The sequence below is a fragment of the Hylobates moloch genome, unplaced genomic scaffold (assembly GCF_009828535.3).
Source record: "Hylobates moloch isolate HMO894 unplaced genomic scaffold, HMol_V3 SCAFFOLD_12, whole genome shotgun sequence".
Classification (NCBI taxonomy): Eukaryota; Metazoa; Chordata; class Mammalia; order Primates; family Hylobatidae; genus Hylobates; species Hylobates moloch.
This window is the reverse complement of record NW_026652287.1, coordinates 8,836,863-8,864,584: the sequence shown is the minus strand read 5'-3', so window position 1 is coordinate 8,864,584 and position 27,722 is coordinate 8,836,863. Positions and strand designations below refer to the sequence as shown.

The following is a 27,722-nucleotide window of genomic DNA, read 5'->3' as shown; positions in this document are numbered from 1 at the left end:
CTACTAAAAATCCAAAAACTAACCAGGTGTGGTGGTGTGCAGTGTAATCCCAGCTACTTGGGAGGCTGAGGCACGAGAATCGCTTGAACCTGGGAGGCAGAGGTTGCAGTGAGCCGAGATCACACCACTGCACTCCAGCCTGGGTGACAGAGCGAGACTCCTTCTTTAAAAAAAAAAAAAAAAGAAAGACAGACTTATTTTGACCAGAAAATCTACTATTCTTGCAATAACCTGTTTACCTTATTTTAAAAGTGTTTTCATTATAAATCAATATAATGCATTTCAGAAGAATTGTAAACACTGATAGATAAAGTTATATTTATGATTTTGCCATAATAGAATTCATGTTGACATTTTGGTTTATTCTTGCCTTTCTCATTTTTCTATTAAGTATATTGCAGTTGTCTAAAACTTCCTCTTTCTTCACCGTTTTTAAGAGATAAAGTACTCAGTGTCGGTTTTCTGTCAGTGACTGAGCCGACACCATACCCATGTGCCTCGCATTCCCCAGCCCCCATTCACTTCCGGCGCATTCAGTCCTACTCTCACCCTTCCTTCTTGGAGACCACAGCCCCCAAGTGCCACCCTCACCAAGCCCCTGCTTCCTCACAGATGGACTTTTCCTCCAGCCCCTCTGGCTGCTCTTGACCTTGTTGAGTGGAGATTAATCCTGCACCAAAGCCACACACAGAGCATTGCCAAAGCAGTAACCCAAGGCTGGGTACGGTGCTCACACCTGTAATCCCAGCACATTGGGAGGCTAAGACAGGTGGATCACCTGAGGTCGGGAGTTCGAGACCAGCCTGACCTACATGGAGAAACCCCGTCTCTACTAAAAATACAAAATTAGCCGGGCATGGTTGTGCGTGCCTGTAATCCCAGCTGCTAGGGAGGCTGAGGCAGGAGAATCGCTTGAGCCCGCGAGGCAGAGGTTGCGGTGAGCCGAGATCACACCATTGCACTCCAGCCTGGGCAACAAGAGCGAAACTCCGTCTCAAAAAAAAAAAAAAAAAAACAAACCAACACCACCACCAAAAAAACAAAAAGCAAAGCAGTAACCCAGATTCATTGAATATGGATAGTTATTTTCTTCTTGGATAGTAATTTTTTACCTTTCCTTGTTTATGTGGAAGAGAGAGAGTGGTGCTACAATCCCCTCATTCATGAATATAATCCCCACAAAAGAAACACCCCCCACTCGGATCCGCACCAACAAATTCACCGAGGGATTTCAGAACATCGTGGATGCTTATGGAGTCGGAAGCTACAGAGAAGTCAATCCAGGTTGGAAGTCTGATTTGTAAATACCCGTATTTCCAATGGCATTGCTGCATTCTTGCTCTAAGAATGGAATAGATATTTGGAAAGAAAGGCTGACCACTACTTTTTTGCTATCTTATTTAAAAGTATACGGTTTTAAATGTAACCACACAATCCTGTCTTGTGAATTGTGGTGAAAGTCAAGATCGTTATGTATCATTGTGTTTGAATGAACTCAGATTTTCCATATTTGCTGTGAATCAGAAATCTCTTTCCCTTTTTTCTGCAGCTCTCTTTACCATCATCACCTTCCCGTTTTTATTTGCTGTGATGTTTGGAGACTTCGGACATGGCTTTGTGATGTTTTTATTTGCCCTCTTGTTGGTGTTAAATGAAAATCATCCCAGACTAAATCAGTCACAAGAGGTAAAAATATAAACACTCCAGCTCATATATCTGGTTAGGTGGCATTAGCAGTGACTGAAAGAGAGACACCTCTTAGATGTTCACTGTCGGCTGCGGCTGTGCTGGGCAGGTGTGTGGCCTGTCAGCTGTGGCTGACAGGGACGTCTGCGGGGCCAGGCTGTTTTCTGAGAAGTGAGTGGTGAGGGTCGTGCCCACACCGACAGCTGTCACGTGGACACCCTCCAGTAACCATATTCTGATCCCCCCGCCTTACCCTTCACAGATCATGAGGATGTTTTTTAATGGCCGGTACATCCTCCTGCTGATGGGGCTGTTCTCAGTGTACACTGGCCTCATCTACAATGACTGCTTTTCAAAGTCAGTCAACCTGTTTGGCTCCAGATGGAACGTGTCGGCCATGTACAGCTCCAGCCACCCGCCCGCAGAGCATAAGAAGATGGTGCTTTGGAAGTAAGTGTCCCATAGCTGGTGATGCTCTGGGTGGAAAGCATGTTTCCTAGACCTTCCTCCTCCCAGGTCAGCCTCCTCACTCTGCTTTTTGTTACAGCGACAGCGTCGTCAGGCACAACAGCATTTTGCAGCTGGATCCAAGCATTCCTGGAGTGTTCCGAGGCCCTTATCCCCTTGGCATTGATCCTGTGAGTGCACCACGCCCTGTCATTGTCTCTGGATGCTCTGTGGTGCCACCTAGCTTCGGGCGCCACAAGTTTCTCTAGACTGTTGAGCAGGGTTCAGGCTGCCCTGAGCGGGAGGTGCTCATTAGTCCTTGTGCATCCCAGTCCTGGACACTGGGAGGGGAGGCCAGGAGCTGGGGGGCCCTCCATTTGGGAAGGTGAGGTCAGAGGAAGTCCTCAGAGAGCCAGGGCTGCGTTCTGTCATGTGTCCTACCTATTTTCCTCTGGCTAAAAGTGGCACTTCAGTAGCCCCAAAATGTGTGCCATTTCCTACATTTCTTCCTCGTATATGTGAACTTTTAAAAACCTTGATCTCGAAAGAAATGGTATGGAGTGTTAGAGCTGAAAGGAAGCGTGAGGTTATTGTGGTGCTTATTGGGGTAGCTGTTTGGAATGGGAAAAGTGTTAGTAGAAAGAAAATGGGGAAGTACTCATGCCTGTAACTCCAGCACTTTGGGAGGCCGAGGTGGGCGGATCGCGAGGTCAGGAGATTGAGACCATCCTGGCTAACACGGTGAAACCCCATCTCTACTAAAAATACAAAAAATTAGCCGGGCGTGGTGGCGGGCGCAGGTAGTCCCAGCTACTCAGGAGGCTGAGGCAGGAGAATGGCGTGAACCCAGGAAGCGGAGCTTGCAGTGAGCCGAGATGGTGCCACTGCACTCCAGCCTGGGCGACAGAGCAAGAGACTGTCTCAAAAAAAAAAAAGAAAATGGAGAAGTAGCCCAGGGTGCCAGGACTCCCAACCCCTTAGAGGGCTCAGCAGGCGGTGGCTGAGGCACTGGACCGCAGGGCTGAGTGGGGTTTTCCTGAGCTGTCAGGAGTCTTTCTGGAGAATCAAAAGAATGACTGAGAAAACATCTCAAAATTGGTTTGTGGATGTAATTGTGTACAGTCATTAAACTGGGCAAAAAAAGTCTAGCATTCCTTAACCTGGGCTCTCCAAGGAGGAAGTATCTCTTAGTGTGTTCTGTTTATTCTTATCTCTAATCATGATTGGTATAATTTCATGTTGTAGCATTAAGTCTTAATGTAATTGAAAACTTGGAAACACAGCTACAACAATTTCTTTAAGATACAGCATTTTGGAGCCAAATTCAGTAATAACTTGTAACTTTGTGTTAAGGAAAGAAATGTTTCTGAATAAGGGAACCAAGGAAGAAAGTTTGAGTGAGTTTTTTTTTGGGAGGCATCGGGGAAAATTGGGGTATGGTTTTATCTTTCTGTTTTAGCTTAATTTTAAACTAGGCATTACATTAATTTGGTTAAAAAGTAAACCAATGTGTGTACATTATACATATAAAATATGTATTTTAAAATAATATATAAAAGTATATATAATATAAATATATCAGCGAAGTTGACTGGCCTCCCACTTCTCAGCCCTGAATACCTCATTCTAAAATCATATTTTTGCAAGGGCAAAATGAGATAGTTCAGGGCTAGGAACTGGGAGGCTAGAAATTTTAAAATTAGCCGGGAGTGGTGGTGCATGCCTGTGGTCCCAGCTTCTCGGAAGGCTGAGGTGGGAAGATTGCTTGAGCCAGGTCAAGGCTGCGGTGAGCCCTGATTGCTCCACTGTACTCTAGCCCCTGGGCAGCAGTGAGACCCCCTTATCTTAAAAAAAAAAAAAAAAAAATGGTTGGGCGTGGTGGCTTACACGTGTAATCTCAGCACTTTGGGAGGCCGAGGCAGGCGGATCACCTGAGGTCAGGAGTTTGAGACCAGTGTGGCCAACATGGCGAAACCCTGTCTCTACTAAAAATACAAAAATCAGCCAGGCGTGCTGGTCCAGCTACTCAGGAGGCTGAGGCAGGAGAATTGCTTGAACCCAGGAGGTGGAGGTTGCAGTGAGCCAAGATTGTGCCACTGCACTCCAGCCTGGGTGACAGAGCGAGACTCCTCAAAAAAAAAAAAAAATTCTCTTAATAGACCCTGTTTGCCTTTTCCTAAACCACCTGAAGGGCAGGCTGTAGGAATTAATTTTCAGATAGTAAAAGAAGCAGTCAGTGAGTGGGGAGGTTGTGGGGACTCAGACCGGCTGGGGCACCCTGGGGAGGTCAGCCATGGTCTGGAGCCCCTCTTGGCACATCTTGGGTTGACCACTTGCAGCATTTCTGATTTCATTGTATTCACAGCTAAACTTTATGACAAAATAGACATACAGGAGCATGTATGGCACGTGTATGTAAACGTGTGATAACACATGTATGTCTCCTGCCCAGGTAGAGGGGACATAACCCAGGACCTTGGGAGCATCCTGACCCTTCCAGTCTTTGAGCTGGGTGTGACTCTCCCTTGCCTTGCTTTTGTCAAGACTTCCTAGGCACATCTCCCTAAACGCTATGTGGTTCCATCTGGCATCCTTTGACATTAACACCGATAAAATTGTTTTGTAACTGTCTGTGGCCCTGGTTTAAGGAAATCAATGGTTCTCAGATTGAAAGCATCAAAAGAAAAGCCTGAATGTTGTTTCCTTCTTAAACTTAGAGCCACGTTTCAAGTTAAGACAGGAACTTTCTTGAGTGTCACCTGTTGAAGGAAGTTAAAGATTCTGTTTTGTCTTGTTTGGTTTGGTTTTAGATTTGGAACTTGGCCACAAATCGCCTCACTTTTCTAAACTCTTTCAAAATGAAAATGTCCGTGATTTTAGGAGTCATTCACATGACTTTTGGAGTCATTCTGGGAATATTTAACCACTTGTAAGTACAGATTTGTTTTAAGCAATATTTATAAACCAAACTTAGCATTTCTTCAATTTTGCTTCTTGTTGGTGACTATATTTATTGGGTAAGGGGCAGCCAATATGATGTTGTATTTATATGATTCTGTTGAAGTTATTTAGATTTTCTGTGGTTTCAGCAATTTATTCAGCAAATATATATTTATCGAGCGCATAGTAGTGCCAAGTGCTGTTCTAGACACTAGGAGTTCAGCAGTGAGGAGGGCAGAAAAAAGTTATCGCCCCAGTGGAGCTTCCATTCAAATGAGGGAGACATGTGACGTGTGCATTCATGTCAATTTCCGGAAGGGGTGCTTGTCATATTCCTTTATTATTTTGCAAATAAAAAATCTTTTTGTTTTTACTTTATTAGAGCTAGTATATGAAGAGTAAGAGATGGTGTCATTTTTCTCTGACTAGACCTGTTCATTCTGATCTCTAAACATAATTTGTATAATTTGATGCTGTAGCTTTAAGTCACTATAACTGGAGTCTTGAAAAACTTACAACAATGTAAGACACAGCATTTTGGAGCCAGATTCACTAATATTGTGTAGCCTTACTTTAAGGAAGGAAATGTTTCTGAATAAGGGAACTAAGGAAGAAAGTTTGAGTGAGATTTGACTGCAAAAACTGTAGTAGTTTTGGCCGACCTCACATCTCTTCCTCGTAGATGTATCTGGACACTCAGATGTATCTGGAGTCATCATATGAGAAATGATGTTATTCTGAAATTCGCTTTATAGTTTAGTTGCAGAGAGTTTAATTTACTCTTTTTAACTTAGGCTGATCTTGTTCATGGGTTGGTTGATTCCTTTTCTTTCCTAGGCACTTCAGGAAGAAGTTCAACATTTACCTGGTTTCCATCCCAGAACTTCTCTTCATGCTCTGTATCTTTGGATACCTTATATTTATGATTTTCTACAAGTGGCTGATTTTTTCAGCAGAAACCTCCAGAGTTGCTCCCAGCATTCTGATTGAATTTATTAACATGTTTTTATTCCCAGCCAGTAAAACAAGTGGCCTTTATACAGGGCAGGTGAGTCATCTTCCCACCCTCATGAACTTAACGAAAGTATTCCCAATAGCCTTTTATTCTGAGCGGTAGAAGTGTTGGGGTGATCTCCATGGACTCCCAGGAGCCTGGGAGGGCCCCTTCTGTCTCTGCATGTGTCATCACTGGAGGATGCCAGTCCAGCTCGACTGCTGTGTGCAGGCAGCATGACCAAACTCGCTGCCACTCAGTAGCCATCAAAACGAGTAGGAAGAGTCCGGGCACAGTGGCTCATTTCTGTAATCCCAGCACTTTAAGAGGCCAAGGCTGGCGGATTGCTTGAGCCCGTGAGTTCGAGACCAGCCTGGGCAACACAGCAAGACCTCATCTCTACAAAAAATACAAAAATTTGTCAGGCATGATGGCTGCACCTATAGTCCGAGCTACTTGGGAAGCTGAGGCAGGAGGATCGCTTGAGCCCAGGAGGTCCAGGCTGTAGTGAGCCATAACTGCACCATTGCACTCCAGCCTGGGTGACAGAGCAAGACCCTGTCTCAAACCAAAACCAAAACCAACAAAACTGGTGGGAAGAAAATGCATTGAGGGATCCTGAGGGCTGCCCAGTCCCCTCCCCGCATTTAGAAGGGACCACCTGGATCACAGCACATGGACCCTTTCAAAAAATGAGCTTTCCTCTCACTGTGCATTTGTATGATGTCACAGTGGGCTCTAAGGGCTGACTGCTCTGCCTGGAGGCCCCGCTGTGCTGTTTCCTCAGGATGGAGCTTTGAGCAGATGAGTAACTTCTCTCTGCCTCCGTTTCCTCATCTGTAAAATGGGACTAAAAACAGGAGCTGGTTCATAGTGTAGCGCACATGTGTCCAAAGTGCGTACGAACGTGCTTGCACAATCCAGCTACTCAGTAAATGTCAGCATTTGCCATAGTTCTTACCTACCTTACATTGAGGGTCTTTCTGCTGTGAGCGCCACGGCACCTCCTGCCCACGGATGCTGGTCCAGACACGGCTCACCACGTTGTCCGGTGTCTGTGAGGACGTCTGGGGAAACCCTCCCAGTCGGTAGTATCAGAGCCTGTGTTCCTTCTGAGCCGTATTTTGGTTTTTCATCGTGTTGATCTGTGAATGGAGCATTTGGTTTTGTTTTTCATATTCTATTGGGTGCTGGAAAGTTTTCAGTCAGATTTGAAGCTCAACTTACGGAACTTTGGCCTCGCTGACGAGATGCATATTTGCGTTCTTTTTGAACTTTTTGTTTCTGTATATTTGTTTCTCTTGTTTATGATTTTTAAGAATTGTATTTTATCATTATTTTATTGAAGTTTTGTACAATGGCATAGATACCGCAGATAAATGCAGGGGCGTTCAGTGGGCACAGGTGCCGTGGACGGAAAGATCAAGGAAGGGCGGCTACCTTTCTTTAGTACCTGCCGCATACCTGAGAGTGTGCTTTCCTTACTTAGTGTTTCTTAATTCTCACAACAGCCCCAGGAGGTAGGTGGTGTCATCCCCCGTTACTGGTGATAACTGGTGGCTCAGGGCAGTCCTGGTCACTCAGCGGTCTGTAGGGCCAGGCTGTTAACCTAGGTCAGCCTGGCTCCAGCCCAGGACTTCTGATGTGGCTCTGCCTGTGGCCGCCACCTTTCTCGGCATTTCAAGAGGTTCATCGTGTTGATAGTGTGTAGATAATACAGCTTTGTGCCTGAGTAGCACACAGAGCTCGAGGAACCTGTTTTTGATGAGGGGCGACCATAGAGAGTGATAAGCTTGGACAGCACAGTGTCCCGTCCAGACCCTGGAAAGCCACGCAGACTGCCGTGGCTGTGTAAGCCTGAGTGGGTTTTGCTTTTGATTTAGCTTTAAGTAACTATAAATCTTCGTTTTTCTAAGGAAGTGTTTTTGGTTTTGTTCTGAATTCTCTTCCACGATTTTGTGTGTGTGGAGGTAAATCCACTTGCTTCACACTCATAGTCCTCAATCTTTATAATCATCAAGTAACAGGAAAACAGAACCAAGAATATAAAAAATATTCTGCTTGTGCTTATACTTTCTCATTTACAGTGTTTACAGAAAATGATTAGTTGGAGTTTGACTCTCTTTAGAATTTTTGTAAAGTTTCCTTGCTGGTCTGAAACAAAATAATACTTTACCACAGGGTCATTAATGTTATTTATCAGTTCTAGAATTCAGCTATGAGTTTAGGAGAAGAAAACCCTCTGGCAAATGTAGCTGGCTGGCATTTATTGAATGTTCCTCGTGTGGAGACATTGTTTGATCTTTCCTGATTTCATCGTGTGCTGCTGACTCTGCAGGCAGGCCTTCACATTTTAATCGGGTTTCTCACCTTCTGCACTAATAGGAGTATGTCCAGAGAGTGCTGCTGGTTGTCACAGCATTGTCTGTCCCCGTCCTTTTCTTGGGAAAGCCACTGTTTTTGTTGTGGCTTCACAATGGGCGTAGTTGCTTCGGAGTGAACCGGGTAAGTGCGGGTTTGGATGCATTTACAACTGTGAGCAAAGCCTGCTTTCAGTTATATAAGGATTGGTGTAGAAAACACCTCCTGGAGGGTCCCTGTTTCTTGATTTAAAAGCCAAAGTTTCCTTTATTTAAAACATTGATGTTGGCTGGGCATGGTAGCTCACACCTATAATCCCAGCACTTTGGGAGGCCAAAGCGGGCAGATCACTTGAGCCCAGGAGTTTGAGACCAGCCTGGGCAACATGGCGAAACCCTGTCTCTACCAAGAATACAAAAATAAGCCGGTGTGGTGGTGTGCACCTTTAGTCCCAGGTACTCGGGAGGCTGAGGTTGGGAGGATGGCTTGAGCCTGGGAGGCAGAGTTTGCAGTGAGTTGTGATCGTGCCACTGCACTCCAGCCTGGGCAACAGAGCAAGACTCTGTCTCAAAATAAATAAGTAAATAAAACATTGATGTTGAAAGAGCCTGCTGTGTCCAGGTCCTGTGGAGACCTGCTCTGCTGGTATGAACTACAAGCTTATTAGGAGTTCAACTCAATCCTTCAGTTCAGATGGGCACAATTAAAATGCCTTTTTCCATATTCTTCTTAATTTCTTCTTCTTTAAGATTTTCTTTCTTTTCTTTTTCTTTCTTTTTTTTTTTTTTTTTTTTGAGACTGGAGTCTTCCTCTGTTGTCCAGGCTGGAGTGCAGTGGTACTATCTCAGCTTACTGCAACTTCTGCCTTCTGGGTTCAAGCAGTTCTCTTGCTTCAGCCCTCAAGTAGGGAGACTACAGGTGCCCACCACCATGCCCTGCTAATTTTTGTATTTTTAGTAAAAGACGGGGTTTTGCCATGTTGCACAGGCCGGTCTCGAACTCCTGACCTCAGGTGATTCACCTGCCTCGGCTTCCCAAAGTGCTGTGATTACAGGTGTGAGCCACTGTGCCTAGCCTAAAGAACTTTTTTATTCGCAAAGAGCTGAATCATTAAGAGAAACAAAGAAACTATACAAGTTTGGTTTTGTCACAACCTTGTGGTTTTACAGGCACTGACTCTGTGCTCTTTTGGTTGTTAGAGTGGTTACACACTTATAAGGAAAGATAGTGAGGAAGAAGTTTCATTGCTGGGAAGCCAAGATGTAGAAGAGGGAAATCGCCAAGTGGAAGATGGATGTAGAGAAATGGCGTGTGAAGAGGTAAATCTTTTCGATTGCTATTGATAAACTTAGATAAGTAACCAAGCTTCCATAGAGAGGATCATGTTAAGATAGTATTTAATCATCTTAAAAAATGGTTAAGAAAGTGGGGCTTCCAGCCTCCACGACTATGAGAAACCAGCGCTTTCCAATTGCTGTTTGATGATAGAGGTGGTGGCATTTTATGAGTTCGGGTCATTTTGTCCTCTCACTTCTCCAGTGGGATTTCTGCTGTTATGTTGAGAGTTATGATTGGAGTGACTTAAGGTGCCATGAACGTTGCTTTCAGAAGTTTCGTGGATCAGTCAGAACTTTTCCGTAGTCGCAAGAAATAGAGACCCAGTTTTTTCTGATTGTGAAGGGATTTTTACTGGCTCATGGCAGGACAGAGGTGGTTTCAGGATGATTACGGTTTTTGGGTCTCCAATTCCAAGAGGCCTTGGTTGGCTTTCTTTCTTTGTAAGTTTTCTTTATATTGTGAAGTCAGTTGGCCCCATGATGCTAGAACCATGGTAACAAGTTGCCCTGGGCTTATTTTTTCAGTCTTTCCATCAGAGAGCAAAGCGCCCTTACCAGCTTGTTAGTGTTAGGAAAGAATCCCCAAATACCTGCCGTCCCTGGACCAGTGACTGCTGCCTCCGTCCCCTGGACCAGTGTCTGCTGCCTCAGTCCCCTTTACCAGCGACTGCTGCCTTAGTCTCCTGTAGGGACCAGCCCCACAGGGTTGGTGGGTTTTTCTCCCCATGTGCGGAGACGAGAGATTGTAGAAATAAAGACACAAGACAAAGAGATAAAGGACAGCTGGGCTCAGGGGACCACTGCCACCAAGATGCGGAGACCGGTAGTGGCCCCGAATGTCTGGCTGCACTGTTGTTTATTGGATACAAAGCAAAAGGGGCAGGGTGAAGAGTGTGAGTCATCTCCAATGATAGGTAAGGTCATGTGGGTCACGTGTCCACTGGACAGGGGGCCCTTCCCTGCCTGGCAGCCAAGGCAGAGAGAGAGGGAGAGAGACCACTTACGTCATTATTTCTGCATATCAGAGACTTTTAGTACTTTCACTAATTTTGCTACTGTTATCTAAAAGGCAGAGCCAGGTGTACAGGATGGAACATGAAAGCGGACTAGGAGCATGACCACTGAAGCACAGCATCACAGGGAGACCGTTAGGCCTCCGGATAACTGCGGGCGGGTCTGACTGATGTCAGGCCCTCCACAAGAGGTGGAGGAGTAGAGTCTTCTCTAAACTCCCCCGGGGAAAGGGAGACTCCCTTTCCCCTCCCTTTCCCGGTCCGCTAAGTAGTGGGTGTTTTTCCTTGACACTGACGCTACCGCTAGACCATGGTCCGCTTGGCAACAGGCATCTTCCCAGATGCTGGCGTTACCGTTAGGCCAAGGAGCCCTCTGGTGGCCCTGTCCAGGCATAACAGAAGGCTCGCACTCTTGTCTTCTGGTCACTTCTCACTATGTCCCCTCAGCTCCTATCTCTGTATGGCCTGGTTTTTCCTAGGTTATGATTATAGAGCGAAGATTTTTATAATATTGGAATAAAGAGTAATTGCTACAAACTAATGATTAATGATATTCATATATAATCATGTCTATGATCTAGATCTAGTATAACTCTTGTTGTTTTATATATTTTATTATACTGGAACAGCTCGTGCCCTCCATCTCTTGCCTTGACATCTGGATGGCTTGCCGCCCACAGTCCCCTTTACCAGTGACTGCTGTCTCAGTCCTCGTTACCAGTGACCGCTGCCTTAGTCCCCTTTACCAGTAAACGCTGTCTCAGTCCCCTGGACCAGTGACCGCTGCCTTAGTCCCCTTTACCAGTGACTGCTGCCTCAGTCCTCGTTACCAGTGACTGCTGCCTTAGTCCCCTTTACCAGTGAACGCTGTCTCAGTCCCCTGGACCAGTGAATGCTGTCTCAGTCCCCTTTACCAGTGACCGCTGTCTCAGTCCCCTTTACCAGTGACTGCTGCCTTAGTCCCCTTTACCAGTGACTGCTGCCTTAGTCCCCTTTACCAGTGACTGCGTTCTCAGTCCCCTGGACCAGTGACTGCTGTCTTAGTCCGCTGGGGCTGCCATAACAAAATACCACAGACTGGGTGGCTTCCACAAGAGACTTGTTTCTCACAGCTCCAGAGGCTGGCAGGCCTGAACTGAGATGCTGGCAGGCTGTTTCCCTTGAGGCCTCCCTGCTCAGCTTGCTGTGTCGGCACAGGGCCTTTCCTCTGTGCCTGCACCCCTGTTTCTCCTGCTCTTCCCAGAAGACAGTAGTCACAGTGGGTCAGGGCCCACCTCCTGACCTCACTCAACCTCAATTACCTCCTCAAAGGTTCTGTCTTCAAATACAGTCACATTGCAGTTAGGGCTTCAGCATAAGACTTTTGGGAACATAATTCAGAGCCACTGTGGTTGGGGGTACAAGGCTGGACAGGGAAGTAGTGGCTCCCCGCAAAGAACAGAGGTGCAGTCCCAGGAAGACAGCAGAGCACGGCCTCCTTTCTTTTCATGGAAACTTTATTTTGGCCATTTAGTGAGGACCAAACAAAATGTCTTATAATCAGCATTTTGTAATTATTATGTAATTTCGTGTTTTAATTTGGGATAATTAATAATTAAGTTCTAGGATCATAGAGAAACAAAAGCAGAGCTGGAAAGCGCATGAGAGTCACCTTGCCTGGTGTTTTGCAGCCCTTTCCCTGTCAAGGACCCCTTGCATAGTTTTCCCTGGTTGGCTCTACTTAGAATGCTCACATCTAGTGAATCGCCTTCTACTCTTGCAGTTGGTGAATACCTATTTTATCAGTAGATGTTTCATAATTACTGAGACCTGCCCCGGAATCCCGTTGGTGTAGCAGCTGTGGCCATGGCAGTTCCTCTGGTCTACCCTCTTCATTTACACGGGGGAGTTTGAGGCATGGGGTGGGAGTGGGGCTGATGAAGGTGGGGATTAGGGGTGGTAAAGTCTGGTCATGGAGCTGGGTAGTGGCAGTGTGGTGAACAGAATACGTCTTGGGTTTCTGTTCCTCACAATCTAGCGTGTTCTCACCAGCCTCCAGCCGGCAGCTCTTTCATTGTAATCCTTGAAGTGGAACCCACTTGGCATGTAGAAGTACACATGTAACATCATGACTCTTAACATATGTTGTATGATCTCTCTCAGTTTAATTTTGGAGAAATACTAATGACCCAAGTAATCCATTCCATCGAGTACTGTCTGGGATGCATCTCCAACACCGCCTCCTACCTGAGGCTCTGGGCGCTCAGCCTGGCTCACGCACGTAAGTTCCTGCTTAGACCTGCAGTTCCCAACGCCCTGTAGTGCCAGCAGACTCCAGGCACTGTGGGATATTTTAACTTTGTAACTAATAGTCATAGCATCATCTTGCAGCTGCCATGTGAACTTACATTATTGACTACTTAATACACAGCTCTCTTGGCTATTTCTTTTGGCTGAGGGGTGCTGTGGAAAAATCACAGAGAGAGTCTCTCGAGGCTGGTCTGGCTTCAGAGGCAGCCCAATTAAAAAAAAAAAAATCAGTGAGACACAAGGGGCTTTGAGAACTGAGACGGCTCGGGAGCCTCTGGTGTAAGTACTTGCTACTGTGCCATTACTGTTTCTGTTAGTAGTTATTTTATTTAGTGCTGCCTTACCAGGTGTGACTATCTGTTTATTTCAAGCAAGTCCTGCCACAGCACTCATGGGTAGCCTTGATCACAGGAGTCCTCCCTTTGCACAGTTCCAATAATGCACACATGTTAGTTTCCACAGTGTAGTTAACACCTGTTCCCCAGCAGCGTGGTTCCCATTTCAGTCACCACAGTACCTAGCTGTGCAGGTAGGTGCAGGTGCATTTACCAACCTACGTGCGGCAGGTGTTGTGATGAAGATGCCGATAACCCACCACTGGTGCTCGGCAATGTTTCAGGATGTTGAAGGTGCAAAGGATGCAGTGTTGCAAGTGAGTTCAAATGTAGAAAAGAATAGGACAGGCCAGGCGCAGTGGCTCACACCTGTAATCCCAGCACTTTGGGAGGCCAAGGCAGGTGGATCATCTGAGGTCAGGAGTTTGAGACCAGCCTGACCAGCATGGCAAAACCCCATCTCTACTAAAAATACAAAAATTAGCTGGGCGTGGTGATGGATACCTGTAGTCCCAGCTACTTGGGAGGCTGATGCAGGAGAATTGATTGAACTTAGGAGGCGGAGGTTGCAGTGAGCTGAGATCACGTCACTGCATTCCAGTCTGGGTGACAGAGTGAGACTCTTGTCTCAAAAAAAAAAAAAAAGTTAAAAAAAAAAAAGCGTAGGACAATTTGGCAAGTATTAGGAAAGATGCTTGCCCTGGATCAGGTCATCCAGCTTGCCAAGTTACACAATAGAAACCAAGCACTGTTCAAACTACCCTAATAAACTGTCTTATTTATTTATTTATTTATGTAACAGACAAAAGACTTTAATACTCGGTGCTTCTAACATTTGAAAGATAGATTTACCATTTTTTCATTTCCCTATATTTTTTGTTAAAACGTTAAAAACTCTCTTATTGGCCAGGTGCGGTGGCTCACACCTGTAATCCCAGCACTTTGGGAGGCCAAGGCGGGCAGATCATGAGGTCAGGAGATCGAGACCATCCTGGCTAACATGGTGAAACCCTGTCTCTACTAAAAATACAAAAAATTAGCCGGGCGTGGTGGCGGGTGCCTGTAGTCCCAGCTACTCGGGAGGCTGAGGCAGGAGAATGGCATGAACCCGGGAGGCAGAGCTTGCAGCAAGCCGAGATCGTGCCACTGCATTCCAGCCTGGGTGACAGAGTGAGACTCTGTCTCAAAAAACAAAAAACAAAAAACAAAACAAAACAAAACAAAAAAACAAAAAAAAACCCTCTTATTGTTGGCCAACAATATAGCCAACAATAAGAGAGTTTTTAATGTTTTAACAAAAATTTTAAAGGCCATAGAACAAACCTTTTTTCCCATGGATTAATAGGGATGCTTCGGATGGTTTTGATTGCAAGGTCTTTTTTTGCAAAGCAAGCACTGCCTGTGCTTGTGGAAACCACCGGACAAGAGGGTGTCTTTTTTTTTTTTTTTTAGTTAAAAAAAAATGCTTATGTTTTTATAAGCATAGCCAAAGGTCTGGAATTTTATGGCTGAAGGGGCCCTGTGGGCGTTCATCTCCATTTTGCAGAGGTGGTGACTGAAGCCACTGAGTGTCGGTGCTTTACTCACGGTCATCCAGTTGGTCCCTCAGTGGCAGAACCAGGCCTGGGAGCCAGTTTCTGGCTGCCTGGTCTAGTGCTGCTTTGGGAGGTCACAACCCAAACCTAGTCTGGGGCAAGACTTCCCTTTGGGAGATGGCCTCTGATGTTTTTGGAGCACCAGGTCTTCCTTAGTGTTTGAGACCGTCTCAGAGCTGACAGGCTTTCACATGAGAAGCAGTTGTGTCTATTATTTTATGGGATAATAGTTCAGAGCTGTCAGAGGGAAACTCAGTCCAGGTGGCTCACAGAGGGACCCACTGTATATAAGTGAGCATGACCTGTGCAGGCTGCACTCCTTTGCAGAGTTGTCTGATGTCCTGTGGGCCATGCTGATGCGCGTGGGTCTCCGCGTCGACACCACCTATGGCGTCTTGGTACTGCTCCCGGTTATCGCGTTCTTTGCAGTTTTGACCATTTTCATCCTGCTGATCATGGAAGGGCTTTCTGCGTTTCTTCACGCCATACGCCTCCACTGGTGAGTTTGAAACCTAGCCTTGGAACTGTTATTTAAAAAACATACCCACCCCCCACCGCCCTGCCCAACCAAATATACACAGCCCCTGCAAAATCTAATGCTGAATTTAGGCCAGTTCTTCCCTTCCTACCATTGGGATCTGCGTTCATATCCTCTGAGTTAAAATTGTATTTTGGGCCGGGTGCGGTGGCTCATCCTGGTAATCCTGGCACTTTGGGAGGCCAAGGCAGGTGGATCACGTGAGGCCAGGAGTTCAAGACCAGCCTGGACAACACGATGAAACCCTGTCTCTACTAATAATACAAAAATTAGCTGGGTGTGGTGTCGTGCGCCTATAATCCCAGCTTCTGGGGAGACTGAGGCAGGAGAATCACTTAAACCCAGCAGGCAGGGTTGCAGTGAGCTGAGATCACGCCATTGTACTCCAGCCTGGGGGACAAGAGCAAAACTCCATGTCAAAAAAAAAAAAATGTATTTTGTTTCTGAACTATTATCGCTGACAAGTAAAAGCAAGTTTAAGTTTGCAGAATACTTACGTATGTTTCGTACTCCTAATTCACTTTGGGTCTGACAGGTTGCTCTATCTTATTGCAAAATAAATCCTTCTTATGTAATTCCTAATGTTTTGTGGTGGAGGTTGGATTACTGCTCTGAGCCTCCAGTGACTCAAGTGGCAGGAGAGGGTCTCGTTACTTGTGCACTTGCTTTTTTGTGTGTTGGGCACTGAGAGGCAGCAGATGTGTCAGAGTTTCTGTTCACACTGGGAAAGCCAGCACGGGGTTGTGGGTGGGGGGCGGTGTTTAGCTAAGTAAAGATATTTGTGCCAAGAACATATTTTGGAATGAAGCAATTTCAGCACTGGAATTTTTTTTTTTTTAACTTATAAATGTTGTTTTAAGGGATGTGATTTCATAGTCTTCCATTAATACATGGCTTTTTTTTTTTTTTAGGGTAGAATTTCAGAACAAGTTCTACGTTGGTGCAGGCACCAAATTTGTTCCTTTCTCATTCAGTCTACTTTCATCAAAGTTCAATAACGATGACAGCGTGGCATGATCATATTGCTGTAACCAACAAGCTTTCAGATATGGAGAATGACCATGTTATAGAATTTCACTTATGTCAGATTTATGATAGGAAAAATTCCATCTTCATTACTGCCTTATGACATAGCCAAATAATTCTGTAAGATATACCTCTTCCTCATATGTTAAATATTTTGTAAAGTTTACCAATTTGAGGTGTAAAAATTTCTTTTGGTTTTTTATGATGAGCAAATATAAGTTAATGCCAAACGTTATGTTAAAGTTATTTTTTCAAATACAGGATTGGGGGAGAGAAGCCAATTTTGCATGGCTAATTGAAAATGGTGTTAGATACTTGATTCCTTTAAACTTTATTTAAAAAAAACAACAGAGTTAATCTGTCACCTGAAGTTACCAGGTAATATTTTCCAACAGCTGAAGTAGGGATAGTTTTTTAAAAAATTTAATGATGAGTAATGAAAACATTCACATTTATTCTGCTGGATTTAAAAATATGCAATTTTTTTTTTTTGAGATGAAGTCTTGCTCTGTCACACAGGCTAGAGTGCAATGGCACGATCTTGTCTCATTGCAACTTCCGCCTCCTGGGTTCAAGTGATTCTCCTGTCTCAGCCTCCTGAATAACTGGGATTGCAGGCATGCGCCACCATGACCAGCTAATTTTTTTGTATTTTTGTAGAGATGGGGTTTCACCATGTTGGCCAGGCTGGTCTCGAACTTCTGACCTCAAGTGATCCACCCGCCTCGGCCTCCCTAAGTGCTGGGATTACAGGCGTGAGCCACTGTGCCTGGCCAAAATATGCAAACATTTTTTATCCTGTGCTACCTAGAATTACAAGTAGAGGATTGTTTTTACAATTTTGTCTTGTTTTAGTAATTGGGGACAATGGGATAAAATGACCTACAACAAATGGTTATCCCACTTGTATATTTTTTTAAGGACTCTTATCCTGTTATCCTTACGTAAAACCAGTTATGATAATTGTATGTTTGGAAAGATAAATTGTATACTGAGCCTTAAAACCCAGTGTGACTGTAGAAAATGTAATGTGGACATGATTTGAATTTAGTGACAGCTTGGCTGATGTCACTGAACCAGAAGGGTTTATACTGAGTGAAGGAAAGGTAAAAAGTAGTATTTTGTATATTTTTATAACAAAATATAAATGAAGATATTTTACCATGAAGAGATTGCACTTATCCTTGAGAACAATCTAATGATAATTTTTTTACTTTCAGACTGTTTCTAGCTAAAGTGCTGATAAAAGTATTTAGAGTTAATTTAAACCTTCAAACACTGTTTAGATCAGTTGAAAACTAATTCTTAATAGCCATTATTTTATAATCTTTAGTTTAAATTCATCTGTTTACTTGACATTTAGTTTTTTGTGAACTTGAGTCAGTCCTATTGAACATTTTGATCTGTATTCTTGCAAATTAGGTTAATTTTTCATATTTTAGTTTGATTTTAGATAATTATTTTCAAAAAGAAACCTGACATTTTTTCACCTTCTTGACATTGTGAGTGATACACATTAAAAGCCTATTTGCCCCCATCCTCCTCTATCCTGTTTCGAGGTAGAGAGCTTGGCACTTCTGTTACAAGCTGAGAGTCTGGAGGTGCTGAGTTTAACGTGGCTGTGCAGCTGATTTCAAGGCATGAGGTTGACATAGCCGTGACCTAAAATTAAACCCTTTTGATTACAGTACAGATTCTGTGTGCTACTTGATGAGATGTTACCCAAGGCCAGTTTGGACTTACTGCTTTTTGTCCCTCATATTAAATTATCAAATGATGCCGATGAAATGCTTGAAAATGATTCTGCTCTCAAAGTTATGCTTCCCTAGAAAGGTGTCATGTCGGGCACTTGTGTTGGGTGACTATGACATCCCAGCAGTGCTGGTCAGGTCTCAGAGTTGCTTTCACCTAGAGCTGATGCTTCCACAAGGGGACATTTGTGTTACTTTGCTCCAGGGATCTGTCATAAAAACAATAGTAACTACTTCATCCCTAGGAAGCCCAAGACTTCAGGGCACTGTTAGCTGATTGGTAAATAAGGGACACAATATTCGAGGGAATTGTTTACTGCTCCCCACTAGTAATTCCCATGGGGGGCCACTTTTTTAACTCTTTCTAATTAACACCTCTTCTCAGGCTATAGAGTAGAGGATGCAGTCATTTCTCTGTTGAAATCTATGTAGTATTTATGTAGAATGTCATTATATGAAAAGCGAATTCAGAATCCTAACTCCGGGAAAGCGCTCTCTGGAAATGTAGTTTGATAATAGTGTCTTATAGGTGCCAGGGGAATTTGTTTCTCTATAAAGCAATGGGCTCCAGTGTCATGTTACCAGAGTTGTCGCTCAGTTTTGCTTGTTTTTAAGCCTTTTGCTAGAACCTATTATGTATCCAGTTTTTAAAACATACTTCATTCCCTTGATAGCAGAGATCCAGAACACAGATGGCAAGTTGTGTGGATGATACTGAATATCTGTTTATTTTCCTAAAGATAAATGTCACGACATGACATTTTTCAGTTTTTATTTAGATGTTTATTACCATGTGTTAACAGAATCTTAAAACCCAAGGGATTTCTTCAGTAAACTAGACTTTGATTCAACCTGCTGGGCTGGAGACTGCAATTGCGGTGGTCAGTTAAGGAGTGCAAAGGGTGTTCTGTCTGATAGGATCTGGGTGAGCCCTGCAGACTTTCTAGCAGCAAAAGGACTTGGAACTCCTCTTTCGCTGAATGCTGCTCTGTTTCTGTTTCTGGAATGGATATTTTATAACAACATTCTGGTGTCAGCATCCCCTCAGCAGTTGTTTATTTAAAAATTATTTTATTTTATTTTTTTTGAGACGGTGTCTCACTCTGTCACCCAGGCTGAAGTGCAGTGGTGCAATCTCGGCTCACTGCAACCTCTGCCTCCCAGGCTTAAGCAATTCTCCTGCCTTAACCTCCTGAGTAGCTGGGATGACAGGCGCCTGCCACAGTGCCTGGCTAATTTTTGTATTTTTAGTAGAGATGGGGTTTCACCATATTGGCCAGGCTGGTCTCAAACTCCTGACCTCAGGTGACCTACCCACCTCGGCCTCCCAAAGTGCTGGGATTACAGGTGTGAGCCACCGCGCCTGGCCCTCTGCAGTTGTTTAATAAGGCACAGAATACCTGTAGCATAGGTCAGCCTTACGATGTACATGAATTACATATTCAGACGTTTTAGAGCCTGACACATTTTGGAAAAGAAAAACAAAAAACAACTTCTACACCTATTCTGCAGTCTGCATTTAAAACAATAAATTCCTCTTAAAGACGTAAAGCCAGGTTTGCTTGCGTGCCACAGGGAATATATCCAGGAAGGTTATTATGAAGCTCTCAAATCAAGATGATGGGAATAAGGCAGTTTGGACAAACAGTCTTCCCACAGTCAGGCCATTTTTGCTGATTTGGTTTAGAATTTTCAGAAATACTTAGTACAAGCCACCTGTTCTTTGATGGGAGTATCTAAGAAGGCTAGCTAGGTAGGTTCTTAGGGTTAGCCTGAGTCATCTAGGGGCTCAACTCCTTGTGAGGGGAAATGACAGTGAACAAGTTAGTACTTTGCTCCACAAATGCATGAAAGGACAAATTTGCATCTTCTATCAGTATTGAACTACTTTTGCTAATGACAAATAAATATATCTATATTTTTAAACGTGGGTGTTTCGCTTTATTATGCTCTGGTTTGGCAAGAAAGCCAAAGAACTCTGCTCCTTCTTCCCTGATTTCGTAGGCCACGAGGAACTCGTGCTTTCTCGGCTTATTTCCTCCTCCGCTGGCCTTCGACCCACGTGGCTGAGGGCTGAGGCCGTATCCTTCTGTCTGGCCTCTAATCCTGCCTCTGCCACCGCCGAGGTGCTGTGACCTTCGTCTCGCCACCTCTCTAGCCCCAGCTTCATCTGCAAGGTGGGCGGGCTGCTTCCAGACCGGTCGGCGTGGGGTGAGGTCGCACCCTCGGCTGCAGCGGCCCGAGGGCGGCTCCTGGCGGCGAGGGTCCCGCTTCGCATCCAGGGGCGTGCGCGCTGCCGGGACCAGGGAGCAACCAGCCTACCTCGGCAGCCCAGGGGCCTGGTGCGCGCCTCCGAGATCTCGGGGCCGGGGCGCGGGCTGCGGCGCGCGGGTTCGGGGATCGAGGGGCCGGGCGCGGGACACTGCCGAGCTTGCAGCCCCCAGCGCCGGCGCCGTCGGCGGGGCAGGCTGTGGCCGTTGCCAGGGCGCCCATTGCTAGGGCCGCCGTTGCCACGGACGCCCGCCCTGCGCCCGGCTCCCTCTGCCCTGCGCGGCGCCATGGACGACCTGCGGGTGCTGTGGATGCGCGACCGCGTGTATGCGGCTTTCGGCATCACTGACCCCCAGCTTTTCGAGGACCTGCTCAACCGCGACGACGGCCAGGGCGAGGACCTCATCTTGCACTTCCTCAACCAGGCGAGCGAGGAGGAGGGCCCCTCGGCGCTCTTCATCTACCGCACGATGGCGCCGGAGGAGGTGGAGGTGGAGATTGGTGAGCCTCGACGCGCCGCTCCCTTCCCCGGGCTTCCCTCCTGCCCGCCCCGGCCTCTTCGGCGGGCGTGGGGGCTGCTAGAGCCTGCCCATCGTGCGGCCCCGGCCTCAGGTGCTGTCCATAAACGCTGCCGCCCGCCACGTGCAGGCCCCGGGCGAACCCAGCAATCACAGCCGTCTCTGCCCTCCTGGGCCCACAGCTCACTTGAAAGTCAGACCTTGATTGAAAAATCACAGCAAACACTGACTTAGCCCGCACCCCGTACCAGGTGCGATTCCAACGCTTGTATCAACTGCTTAACCCTACGAGGCGGGTGTATCCTCATCCCCATTTTACAGATCAGCAGACTGGCACGGAGGGGGTTAAGTAACCTGCCCAAGGCCCACGGGCAGTCAAGATCCACCGTGCAAAAATCCGAACGGCTGGGTAGAGCCATGCTCAGGTGTGGCAGGGACCCAGGTCACTGTCACTCTCCTTGACGGTCGCAGGGTCTCACGGGTGGTCCGAAGAGCACCCCTTTCTACTTCTGGAGGCTCCTCATATCCTAAAAAGTAAAGTAAGGCTAAGACAAAGTTTCAAAACTACAGTAGACTTTAAATGTTTATGTTGAACAAATTAGCATCGCAAATACAAAAAGACAGTGACCAGGGTCCCAGAACCCTCTGTGGAGGCGGATTCCCAGCCCCACCTACTCTCTGATAGGCCCAGGGACACTGAGAGGGCAGGGAGGGGCCAGCACAGGTGAGAGAAGGAGGCAGGACAACTCTCTTCAGAAACAGCTAGAAGGAGACTGGGACCTCGAAAGCCGCCTCCTCGCAGGAGCAGCAGCCGGAGCACAGCTGCCGGGACCTCCTGCCTGGCTGTCCAGTCTCCTGGGCTACTTTTCCAGCCCCTTAAGGACTTGGGGATCCCTTGCAGGGCGTCTCACTGGGTTCGGGTGGCAGGGCCGGCAAACCTTTGATTTTTTTTTTTTTAAAGGTACCAGGCACGTTCATTTATTTTATTTTTTAACTTTTTTTTTTTTTTTTTTTTTTGAGATAGGGTCTCACTCTGTCACCCAGGCTGGACTGCAGTGGTGCGATCTTGGCTCACTGCAACCTCTGCCTCCAGGGCTAAAGTGATTCTCCCACCTCAGCCTCCTGAGTAGCTGGGACTACAGGTATGTGTCACCATGCCTGGCTAATTTTTATATTTTTGGTAGAGACAGATTTCACCATGCTGCCCAGGGCGGTCTCAAACTACTGAGGTCAAGTGATCCTCCTGCCTCAGCCTCCCAAAGTGCTGGGATTCCAGGTGTGAGCCACCTGGCACCTGGCCACTTCTTTTTTTTTTTTTTTTTTGAGACAAGTCTAGCTCTGTCGCCAAGGCTGGAGTGCAGTGGTGCAATCTCGGCTCACTGCAACCTCCACCTCCCTGGTTCAAGCAATTCTCCTGCCTCAGCCTCCCAAGTAGCTGGGACTACAGGCACCCACCACCATGCCTGGCTAATTTTTGTATTTGTAGTAGAGACAGGGTTTCACCATGTTGGCCGGGCTGCTCTTGAACTCCTGACCTAAGGTGATCTGCCCACCTCGGCCTCCCAAAGTGCTGGGATTACAGGTGTGAACCATCGCGCTTGGCCACCTTCATTTATTTTAAATATTCATTATTTGCTTGCACATAATAAAACGTCTTCATCATAAAGAAATCCAAAACCATAAATAAACAATAACAAATCCCTTGTGCCATCTGGAGAGAGGACCACGTGATCACGTTTTGGAATTTAACCTTCCAGCCTATTATTTTTTTCTCCCTGGCATACCTTTGGACCTGGACATTAGATTATAACTGGACCTTGAATGTAGGCACTTTTATTGGCACCAAGTGAAATTGTGGAAGCCAAAAACACACTCGCAGGATTGACCATTTAACATGTACCACCATTGCGGGAACTTGGGTTTCGTATACATTTAAAAAAAATTACAGCAAGACCCTAAAACAATGGATGTGACTTGGATTTCTTGCAGAAGCCCTCCAAGGGCCTCTGTTAACGGTGGGGTGGCTGTTTGCTGTGTTTACTAGCACGTGCTTAGCCCAAAGGTCATCCTGTGTGGAAGCAGAGTTCAGTCTCACCTCAGAGGGTCCCCCTGGTTAATTCCTGGACCCTCCAAAGGGAGCTCAGAACTCCCCTACCCCTGACCCCTGACTCGTTTCTGGGCTGTCTCTGTCCCTGGTCTTCCCTTCCATTCCCGTCCCTTCTCCACTATCACCTCATGGTGAAAAGCTGATGGATTCCTTGCCGAAGATGCTATCTCTGGAAACTCTCAAAGCTGCTGATTCTGGAGGTGCCAGATGGCGTCGGATGTTGGGGGTTCTGGCCAGGTGGGGAGAAGAGACCTCATCCCCAGCTCCACACGCTGTCACTCACTCTCTGCTCTTTAAGCCTACGAGCTCATATACACCCTTGAACAGTTTCCCTAGATTATTTTTGGGGGACAGATGGTTCTGGTCTGTTCAGAGGACCTGCAGAGAGCCCAGCGTGTCCCTTCTTTCCTTTTTTTCCTCCTCTTTCTGCCCCTCCCCTGGTCAAGATTTCTCTCTGCTCCTGGTTAAAAATGATAGGAATGGAGACAAAAAGATACTGGGGCAGGTGGTGGTAAGAAAGGCGAGGTGTCCTTCCGGGCAGCAGATACCCCAGATACTGATCCAGTAGGTACATGTGGTCCTCCTGGAAAAAACAAAATGGAATCATACTGTACGTATCATTTAGTAACTTCCTTACATTTAAAGAAATTACACAAATACTGCCAGAACACATGTTCTCTTATGAATTCACAGAATATAGACTTACATATAAAAAGAAAAAGCAACGCTTCTCCATCTCTTAAGCTCCAGTCCTGCTCTTATTCCTAGGGGTAACCACTATTATTAGTTTGGTGTGTTTCTGGTTGGCTCTTTTGTCAAATTATCAGTCAATCAGTCAATCATCTACCAACCGACTGATCTGTCTCCCTACCTTCCTATCTGTCTATCTATCTATCTATCTATCTATCTATCTATCTATCTATCTATCTATCTATCTATCTATCTATCTATCTATCTCCTGTCTCCCTACCTACCTATACGTCTATCTCTCTCTCTCCTGTCTACCTAATTACCTATACATCTATCTATCTCTATTATCTACCAACTGACCAATCTTTGTGTGTGTCTATCTACCTATCACTCACCTATCATCTATGAATCTATCAATTATCTACCAATCTATCTACCTACCTACCTATACATCTATCTATCTCTATACACCTACCTATCTACCTCCCTACCTATACATCTCTATCTATACATCTATGTATCTATGTATGTATGTATGTATGTATGTATGTATCTCTCTATCTATCTACCTACCTACCTATACATCCATCTATCTATCTATCTATCTATCTATCTATCTATCTATCTATCTATCTATACCTCTATCTATATCCTGTCTACCTACCTATACATCTATCTCTGTCTCCTGTCTACCTACCTAATTACCTATATATCTATCTCTCTGTGTATTATCTATCTACCAACTGACTATCTGTATGTCTGTCTACCTATCATTTACCTATCATCTATCCATCTATCAATTATCTACCAATTTATCTACCTACCTACCTACCTATACATCTATCTCTTTCTATCTATACATCTGTCTGTCTGTCTGTCTGTCTATCTATCTTATCTGTCTACCTACCTACCTACCTACCTACCTACCTACCTACCTACCTACCTACCTACCTACACGTCTGTTTAGCTGTCTGTCTGTCTGTCTATCTCTGTCTGTCTAGGCATAAGGTCAGGGCTGTTGAGATCAATTAATCAGCCTACCTACCTACCTACCTGCTTGTCATCTATATCTGTCTATCCTTGTTCTATCTACAATCTATATTTCTCTCTATGATGATAAAATATGGATATATAGAGTTCCTAAAACTATAAATATCATACTATATATACATATTATTTTGTGACTTCTCCCTCCACAACGTCTTGGTTATTTTTTCATGTCAATACCTACAATTCTACCTAGCTTGATAGATTTTAAATACATAGATGTACCATATTCTACTCATCCATTCTCTAACTAATGGACACTTAGCTTTTCAGAGTATTCATTCTACAAACAATGGAACAATGTCCGTCTATCCTTGCATACTTTGTGTATTTCTGGAGGATAGATTTATAAAAATGAAATGCATCTGTAACAACTGTGGTCTTTTACAATTTGAGTGGGTCCTGTTGGTCCACAGCCAGTGGTGGTGGATGAGGTGGCTGTTTCCTAACGGCCTCCTTGACATTCGATATTGGCCATTTTTTAGATTTTTGCCAATTCCATAGAAGAAAAGTAGTTGCACTTCCTTACTCTAATTTATGTAAATGTTAATGTAGTTGAGCCTCTTTTTTTCCCTTCAGTTTTTTCTTTTCTTTTCTTTTCTTTTTTCTTTTTTTTTTTGAGACAGAGCCTCACTTTGTCTCCCAGGCTGGAGTGCAGTGGTATGATCTCGGCTCACTGCAACTTCCGCCTCTTGGGCTCAAGTGATTCTCCTGCATCAGCCTCCCGAGTAGCTGGGATTACAGGCGCCCACCACCACACCCAGCTATTTTTTTTGTATTTTTAATAGAGATGAGGTTTCACCATGTTGACCAGGCTGGTCTCAAGCCCCGATCTCAAGTGATCCACCCACCTCGGCCTCCCAAAGTGCTGGGATTACAGGCATGAGCCACTGCGCCTGGCCTCCTTCAGTTTTTAAATTGTAACATACACATCGCCTGCAATTTACATCTTAACCATTTTGAAATGTACAGTTTAGGGTGTTAAATACGTTCATAGTGTTGTGCATCCAGGAGCGTCTTTCTTATGCTTCTTGGTTATTTGTATTTCTTCTGGGCTGGTGGTAACTCTGATCATTTCTGTATCCTTCGTCTCTTGGCAGAATTTGCACAAACCTCCTTGGCTGTCACTGAAAGCTGGCTCCAGTAAGGAATACTGCTGTGCCACTGTAACATAACGGGTCTCCTGTGGGCCACATACCACAGAAAGCAAAGATATCAGGTGTTTCGTGCAGTGAACAATTACGTTTTATATTTTCTTCCCATTTATGTGGCCATAAAGATGAGATACCTGTCCTGTCTGAAGAGGAAGAGGAAGAAGAGACTTATTCTCAAAAAGTGGAGTCCGTGGATAAAGTGCGAGGTGTGGAGTCGGGAGGGATCGTGGGAGGGTGGAATTGAGAAAGCCCCCCACAGCGGGAGTAGGGTGCTGGCTGCCATGCCACAATCAGTTTGTACTTTCACTGGGTATGAACCACAAAGAGAAAGTGCTAGGTCATGAATAGACGGATGCAGTAGTTTCCCATGGCTGCCGTCACAAGTGACCACAGACTGGGTTTCTGAAAACAACACAGATGTATTCTCTCACAGCTCTGGAGGCTGGAACTCCAAAATCAAGGTGCCAGCAGGGCTGTGCTCCCTCTGCAGGACCAAGCGGAGGATCCTTCCTGGCCTCCTCACTGCAGTCTGGGGGTCAGGGTGTCCTCGGCCTGCACCATCATCACTCCAGTCTCTACATCCATCATCACATGGCCCTGTCCCCTCTGTGTCTTTCTTCTCCGTGTGTCCTCTCTCCTTCTACCTTTTTTTTTTTTTTTTTTGAGACAGGGTCTCGCTCTTGTCACCCAAGCTGGAGTGTAATGGTGTGATCTCAGCTCACTGCAACCTCCGCCTCCCAGGTTCAAGTGATTCTCCTACCTCAGACTCCCAAGTAGCTGCGATCTCAGGCGTCCACCACCACACCCAGCTAATTTTTGTATTTTCAGTAGAGATGGGGTTTCACCATGTTGGCCAGGCTGGTCTTGAACTCCAGACCTCAGGCGATCTGCCTTCCTCGGCCTCCCAAAGTGCTGGGATTACAGGCGTGAGCCGCCGTACCCGGCTGTCCTCTCTCCCTCTTATACAGGCACCAGTCACATTGGATTTTGGGCCCACTCTAATCCATATCACCTCGTCTTTACTAATTACATCTGCAAAGACCCTGTTTCCAAATGAGGTCACAGCTTTAGGACATGCATTGTGGGGGATACTCTTCAACCGAGTGTAGTATGTAACATACAAACACTTATACAGGCGGTGTCTCAGCCAGCTCAGCAAACACAGGCTTTGTACTTTGTTCTGTAGAGTGGGTTTCCCACTGCACAAACTGCAGGTGCCATTTTCTTGGCAGAATCTTCAAGGCACAGTGCTTTTCATGTATTTATTTGTTTTTGAGACAGGACCTCACTGTTGCCCAGGCTGGACTGGTGCTGCCATAGCTCACTTCAGCCTCTAACTTCTAGGCTCAAGCAATCCTCCTGCCTCAGCCTCCTGAGTAGCTGGGACTACAGGCACATGCCACCACATCCAGCTAATTTTTGTATTTTTAGTAGAGATGGAGGTTCACCATGTTGGCCAGGCTGGTCTCAAACTCCTGACCTCAGGTGATCCACCCACCTCGGCCTCCCAAAGTGTTGGGGTTACAGGTGTGAGCCACCACGCCCGGCATAAAGTGGGTTTTGATAAGGCAGATGGTAGTTCTGGATGCCACATCAATGTCTGCTGAGGTGTCCTAGGAAGGC

At 45.6% G+C, this 27,722-nt stretch overlaps 2 protein-coding genes across 4 annotated transcripts in view; both read left to right on the top strand.

The window, feature by feature from the left end:
* The window catches only part of ATP6V0A2 (ATPase H+ transporting V0 subunit a2), a 48,670-nt gene extending 30,422 nt beyond the window's left edge, over window positions 1-18,248 (top strand). The window contains exons 10-20 of one of the 3 annotated variants that reach the window (XM_032168358.2): window positions 1,134-1,284; window positions 1,550-1,686; window positions 1,949-2,136; window positions 2,234-2,324; window positions 4,944-5,062; window positions 5,911-6,121; window positions 8,453-8,572; window positions 9,628-9,747; window positions 12,921-13,038; window positions 15,325-15,496; window positions 16,447-18,248. In XM_032168358.2, the coding sequence (XP_032024249.1) occupies window positions 1,134-1,284; window positions 1,550-1,686; window positions 1,949-2,136; window positions 2,234-2,324; window positions 4,944-5,062; window positions 5,911-6,121; window positions 8,453-8,572; window positions 9,628-9,747; window positions 12,921-13,038; window positions 15,325-15,496; window positions 16,447-16,552 (1,533 nt within the window). In that variant the 3' untranslated portion in view covers window positions 16,553-18,248. Of the gene's footprint in view, window positions 1-1,133; window positions 1,285-1,549; window positions 1,687-1,948; window positions 2,137-2,233; window positions 2,325-4,943; window positions 5,063-5,910; window positions 6,122-8,452; window positions 8,573-9,627; window positions 9,748-12,920; window positions 13,039-15,307; window positions 15,497-16,446 lie in introns of those variants that run through there. The other 2 variants (XM_032168359.2, XM_058425274.1) reach the window with 2 other exon arrangements.
* A 2,532-nt stretch (window positions 18,249-20,780) lies between these two features.
* Window positions 20,781-27,722, top strand: part of DNAH10 (dynein axonemal heavy chain 10) — a 168,361-nt gene continuing 161,419 nt past the window's right edge. Inside the window, exons 1-2 of the mRNA XM_032168329.2 lie at window positions 20,781-21,084; window positions 26,225-26,305. Coding sequence (XP_032024220.1) covers window positions 20,871-21,084; window positions 26,225-26,305 — 295 coding nt within the window. The 5' untranslated portion in view covers window positions 20,781-20,870. The remainder of the gene's footprint in view (window positions 21,085-26,224; window positions 26,306-27,722) is intronic.